At 41.5% G+C, this 5,720-nt stretch overlaps 4 protein-coding genes across 4 annotated transcripts; 3 read left to right on the plus strand and 1 right to left on the minus strand.

Moving 5' to 3' along the window:
• The first annotated feature begins 1,153 nt into the window (after positions 1 to 1,153).
• Positions 1,154 to 1,808, plus strand: PHALS_14571 (uncharacterized protein). The gene has a single exon (XM_036407499.1). It carries the CDS (start codon positions 1,430 to 1,432, stop codon positions 1,646 to 1,648), a length of 219 nt encoding a protein of 72 aa, XP_036263196.1. The 5' UTR covers positions 1,154 to 1,429; the 3' UTR covers positions 1,649 to 1,808.
• A 55-nt stretch (positions 1,809 to 1,863) lies between these two features.
• PHALS_14573 (uncharacterized protein) lies at positions 1,864 to 2,856 on the minus strand. Its single transcript, XM_036407500.1, has one exon. It carries the CDS (start codon positions 2,641 to 2,643, stop codon positions 2,461 to 2,463), a length of 183 nt encoding a protein of 60 aa, XP_036263197.1. The 5' UTR covers positions 2,644 to 2,856; the 3' UTR covers positions 1,864 to 2,460.
• A 3-nt stretch (positions 2,857 to 2,859) lies between these two features.
• On the plus strand, positions 2,860 to 3,891 carry PHALS_12146 (camk camkl protein kinase; the record flags this gene model as incomplete). Its single annotated transcript, XM_024727640.1, has 1 exon — positions 2,860 to 3,891. The coding sequence occupies one exon, from the start codon at positions 2,860 to 2,862 to the stop codon at positions 3,889 to 3,891; it is 1,032 nt and encodes a 343-aa protein (XP_024578197.1).
• A 1,329-nt stretch (positions 3,892 to 5,220) lies between these two features.
• Positions 5,221 to 5,627, plus strand: PHALS_12147 (uncharacterized protein; the record flags this gene model as incomplete). The annotated part of the gene is made up of 2 exons (XM_024727641.1): positions 5,221 to 5,304; positions 5,364 to 5,627. 2 exons carry the CDS (start codon positions 5,221 to 5,223, stop codon positions 5,625 to 5,627), a joined length of 348 nt encoding a protein of 115 aa, XP_024578198.1.
• Positions 5,628 to 5,720: the final 93 nt, after the last annotated feature.

Genomic DNA, 5,720 nt, shown 5'->3' on the forward strand with positions numbered 1-5,720 from the left:
GAGTTTAATGGATCGCAATCCGCCTACTCCAAGAGTAATTATTGCCTTACCCAAGGCTAATTAGCTCTTCCGTTTAAAATCCAAAACTTATTTTTATCTGCGGCAAAGCCGCCTTATTTTAAATGCTTAGATTTTCCTAAAATATATCAAATACTTTTTAGTAAAATCTAAATTCATGCATAACTACTGGCTACCTAGCCACATACCGTATACTAGTTTGGGTGCAGTCACACCATGCCCATCTCGTGTGACACACACACCTGTTACCACGGTACGTGTAACCCCGTTACACGAACACTGTACTATACGGGCAAACTAGAGCCATACCACATTTTCGCGTTTACGAGTCAGCCAGATTTTCCATGGCAATGCTAAAAAAATGAATCCAAAATTTGGCTTATCTCACTTTTGATCGCACACCGGTAGATTAGATTACGGTCGAGATGACTCACGGAAGCCAGCCACGGAGTTTCGACCTCCACAGGCACCGCTCGGTGAGCAAGGATGCAACGGGGTTACACCATCTTGTGCGACCGTACATTGTCGTGTATTACACAAGTAAGTGTAATCACACAGTGGTGTGGCTACACCGTAACAAGAAGCGCAGGATTGCCAGTAGTACTGCATATTGCTATAGTAATTATTTAGGTTAGGTTTTACTATATTGACTAGGTATTACTATATCAATTAAGAAAACCTAAGGATTTGGGTATTGGGAAGCAGTCACTTCAGTATTGTGTTTGCATTGTTCACACTCACGTGTGGTCCACATTTTAGTGAGAATACACTATGTTCTCAGTAAAATTTTGAAATTAAAAACTTAACTTTTTACAAATGTAATCTTCAATGCACCCTCTTTTCAGTTTGCAACAAAGAGTCAGCTTGCAAAGAAAGATTGCTAAAATTTTAACTGACATTCGGCTAATGCCCGTCGTAAGCTAATGTCAATTACATGCAAAATTCCATTTGAAGTGTTTTAGTCATAGCGAAGTAAAGGAATTTCTGCTCAGCGACTCTTTCCCTTAAACTTTATATGTGCAGCGCCTACACAATTGACAGCAACCACCAATTACTTTGCACGAATGCAAGAAATATAAATCACCATACTGCGACTTACTTAATTAATGTGAAGGCAAGGCGCACCATATTTATAAAGGCATGAGCAGCATCATAACCAACGAACTCACACGAAATGTGCCTTTTTTTATGCATTAGGACAGTTCGCCGAGACCTTCCAAACAAGCCAAGAATATACTCAACACAAGGAATTTCTTGCACCTTAAGCTTGTTCTCAGTGCTAATCAAAGTCTTAGACAAGGAATCGTACTTCGTTTTCAGTACTCCCATCGACAGTCAATACATGGTAAGCAACCCTTATGTGTAACAGGAGACAGTCCTACTTGAATACAGATACGATGCTTTTTTGGACATGCCAGTAATAACGATGGCCAAGACTGAAATGTACACAAGAATCATTCATCCCCTTCGACAGAGTGATCAAGTAATGTTAAAATGCTTCAAAAAGAATGCGATGCCCATGAGCCCACGTCAAAACAATATGGCCGTCCAAAAAGTTGCCCTCAACTGGTCTGACTCGATTGAATTCATATTCGTTCAACTAGATTCTCCAAGATGTCCTCGTCTGTGAGACGACTTGACCAATAGTGAAATCTGGACCAGATACATGCCTTTTCGACGACGAAACTAACGTTACTGCAAGACTTGTATTGGGACACGCCTTTTCGTCGACAAAGTCAACGTTTTCTGCAAGATTAAAATGTTTATTGAGTGTCCCACCTCGAAACCTCCAACTTGCATTGATGTGCGGTTTACATGCTATTAGAAGAGTTGTGCTTTTAAATTTTTCGGTGCCAAAGTGATCGTCAACGATGACGATTCCATGCAGAGCACGACAATTGAGCGCAGGGTGGTGAGTTGTGAATCAAATCAAAAAAGGCCAGGAGTTCGCAGCTGCTGTGTCTTGAAAAAAGGCAGCACACTGTATGGCTATCAGATGATAATCTGGAAATTAAGAACGAATGGCTGTATTGTGGTCATAAACTCTACATTGAAAAAAAAATAAGAAAAGTCCGCCTCTGTCATAGTTACTTGCTTGATATCAGCAGCTGGATTCTGTTGAAAAAAAAGACTAATCAGCTCAGCTTTTCTTGTGACGGATCAAAGTAAAACATAATGAATGTTTACAGATGCAATAGGTCGAGTTTCCTCTTTCATGTCATAAGACAGATATATGCCAAGTCACAGGTATTAACGTCTTGTCGCTTTGACAGACGAGTCGAATAAGATGCGCATCGCTACTGTATCGCAATTTCTTCACCCAGTTAAAAAGAATAAATGGTGCTTGAATCTACTTGTGTCTACTTTTCTTATGTCTTTGAAATGCGCTCTTCTGATCTTCTACTTGTCTTAGATTGAAACATAGTCGCAATATTCAAGAGCTCACATTACCCAGTACACGGTGAGACGATAAACACCATTTGAAGTCGTTTTCCCAATCGCATATAAACTGTATCTGTCTGGTGAGAAACAAGACTTTGAACCACTGTCAGCAGAAGCGCCACAAGTGAGAAAATATTCAAAGGAGCCCCCCATAAGACTCGTGTCAGGAGCGGTGGTGGGCATTGAGCCCCAATCTGTTCACTTTATCACAGAGATGCGGCGGCTGTGGGATCGTAAAGAGCATCGCGCCTCGCAGTCTCTCCACTTGAGAAAAGAACTTGGAAGCATCCACCAACACAATTTCTTAAAACATTTAAGTTGGATTACACCGATACAGAACAGAGTACCACTCAATAACGAACGTGCCAAATGACCGCACGATCTCCTTTGCCACAGCAAATGTCGACATCATCTCTCACAGACCGGACACGTACAACATCCGGGTCTGCCTTTACTCGTGCAGAACTTACACGTCGTTTAACACGACAAGTTTACATCGGAGTGATGGAAGTAACACCTGACGCCGTCGGAATAAATAAATCCAGTCTCGGGCAATGTACGGTCGGGGTAAAAGTACGGCCGCTTACACTTGACTCGGATCGCAATGGTGGACAGCGCACATGGCAGGAATGGCGTACGGTTCAGAGACTTTTGGCGCTTGAGCGTGAAGCTGACAATTATTTACTTCGAGCGTCATCCGCACTTAGCAGGAACAATAGCAACGTCGCTGGTCGCAGTGTCTTAGCTGGTCGGCGCCACATTGTTCGTTACTACGCTGCGAGCGTTGGGAGCGAATCCTTTCGTCTTATAATGGAATACTGTCCTGGTGGTGATTTACTCTCGCAGTTAATTACTCGAGGGGCATTAGGACCTCAGCCATCACAACGCATCTCACAACAGGAAGCACGTCGCTGGGTTTTACAGCTAGCACGTGGTTTACGATACTTGCATGCATGCGGTATTGCCCATAGAGACTTGTGTCCTGAGAATATTCTCATTAGTAGAACGGGCGACGTCAAGATTTGTAACTTTGGGGCTAGTACTACACGAGCAGCAGAACTTTCACGTGATCGCGTAGCTGGTAATTTACACTATACAGCTCCTGAAGCCGTGAGTGGTACGTGGTATGATCCCGTGCGTGCCGACGTTTGGTCACTGGGTGCGGTATTCTTCGTTTTATTGACGGGATCACCGCTTCTACGACTTCCATTCCCAGAGTGCCGTGGTTTTGAACTTGTCAAAACTGTGGGATGTCGAGGTGTGCTGAAGCTCTGGAATATGGACAATCTCTTTTCTGCTGCAACGTTGGATCTACTTGCACGAATGCTCGTGGTAGATCCAAGCAAGCGACTTAAGAGTATGAAAGAAGTATTGGAGCACCCTGCAATGCTAGCTACAGCTTACACTGAGCATAGCCTTATTGCAGTTTGAAAAGACAAAGTATCTATTGACATGTAGAAAGAGAAGTAGGAAGGCATTCTAATTGCGCAGCACCGAATTATTAATAAAAGCGCTCATCAAAATTTCTCGATACGTTCGTGTAATTTATCGCAATCAATTTATTAAAAAAAGTATCGATAAAAATTTTATCTTATTTAAATGTAATTTTCTAAACTTGATTAAAGATCTAAAACAAATATTGCAAAGGTGAAAGAAAATATACATACAAATGGGTAAACTATCAATATGTATGGGCATATATGTCGAAAGGTACCGCGATCGAAGAGTTAAAGTTTCCATCTGACACATCACATGCGCTTTAGTATGTGGTGTAGCGACTCAATGCTTATGGTTGGTAGTTTGGGTTAAGCAATTGTTTGAGGCATCTCGCGAATGTTTGAGGTATAAACACTTTGTCGGATCGTGAATTGATCCCTTATAAACCTTCGTTTCACCTGGCATTAGGTGCAATTGCATTGCCGTGACCGTCGCACAGAAGACTTTTTGACTTACGAGTTCGCGCTAACAAATTTACAGATGTTTTGTTCAGACATTCAAGAGAGCCTTTTAGCTCTGCTAATCTAGGATACTATTCAATATAAACGTTTCTTGAATGTCATAAGAAACTGCCTTCGTTTTCTGACGTACTGCTAGAAGCCAACGCATATCCTGGACCTCTTGCAGTGTTCATAAGTATCTACAATTATACAAAAGTACAATATGATTTGTTTCAATATTGTATATACCAAAAAGTGGTAATCCCAGAATTTCATTTTAATGAAAGGAATGACAACATCTCATTGTAAGGCCAATTACGTATCAAGAGGCTCTTGCATTAAAGTGCTGTACCTGTATTGGTGGACGATTTCAAAATTTATTGCACCTTTAATGCCACCATGGACGCAAAAAGCTTTGCATTGGGACACCGACTATTTCGAATTCTCACCGTTTTCAAGAAATTGAAAACTTTCTTTAGTGTATGGATTTTCAAAGTTTTGGGAAAGGAATGATCAACAAGGTAATAAATGTTGGCTTCCTGCGTAATTTTCGGATCTTTCAGTCGATATCTTGAAAAATTTCTTATTGATTTCTGATGTCTCGGGTAGCAGGATCGATGCTGATAGCAATTAACGTTTCAAATAGCTTCATGTTTTAAGATGATTATCACATACAATGATTAGCTCTACACTTCCATACTCTTTCATGATCTATATCTACTAAAAAGCATAAAGTAAATGACTGTGCTGAATTATCTTGCCAACAGTACGACCGCTTTGCATAAATCCAGACTAGTTTGTGCGTAAAATGGCTATCCATAACATGCGCTTTAGTAGCATGAGGCTACTGTTTGCAGTTATGCGCTTGCCCGTTTTGAAACCGCGGCTCCTTCCTTGTGAGCTAGTGGTGTCAAGTAGAAGCTTTATGCCTTCATCAACTCTTTGACGGCACTAATCCAATGAAAGGCGATAAACATGAAAAATGCTCATCTTGGCTACCATACGCAGTCTAGTTCTCCGGGCGCATCCCCATATCCCAGTCATATGTATGCAGAAGCGCATCCTGCACTCGATAAGAGTTATCCAAGTACACCAACCGATCTTGGACGAGCTGCACTACACTATCAATATCGTCGAGTGTCATATCATGTGCATCATTCTGAGTGGTTCCGATATGAGCAGAATAGTCTTGACCAAGTAGTCGCGCTTGCGACCAAAAGCACGAATTAAAGAACTTTTTAGGATTTGGTATAATCTCAATTACAGCAGTGCGCGGCTGAGCGAATCGAGAATTGTAGAATGCTGCACCATGTGGACCAATCA

The sequence above is a fragment of the Plasmopara halstedii genome (assembly GCF_900000015.1).
Source record: "Plasmopara halstedii genome assembly, contig: Scaffold_614, whole genome shotgun sequence".
Lineage (NCBI taxonomy): Eukaryota > Oomycota > Peronosporomycetes > Peronosporales > Peronosporaceae > Plasmopara > Plasmopara halstedii.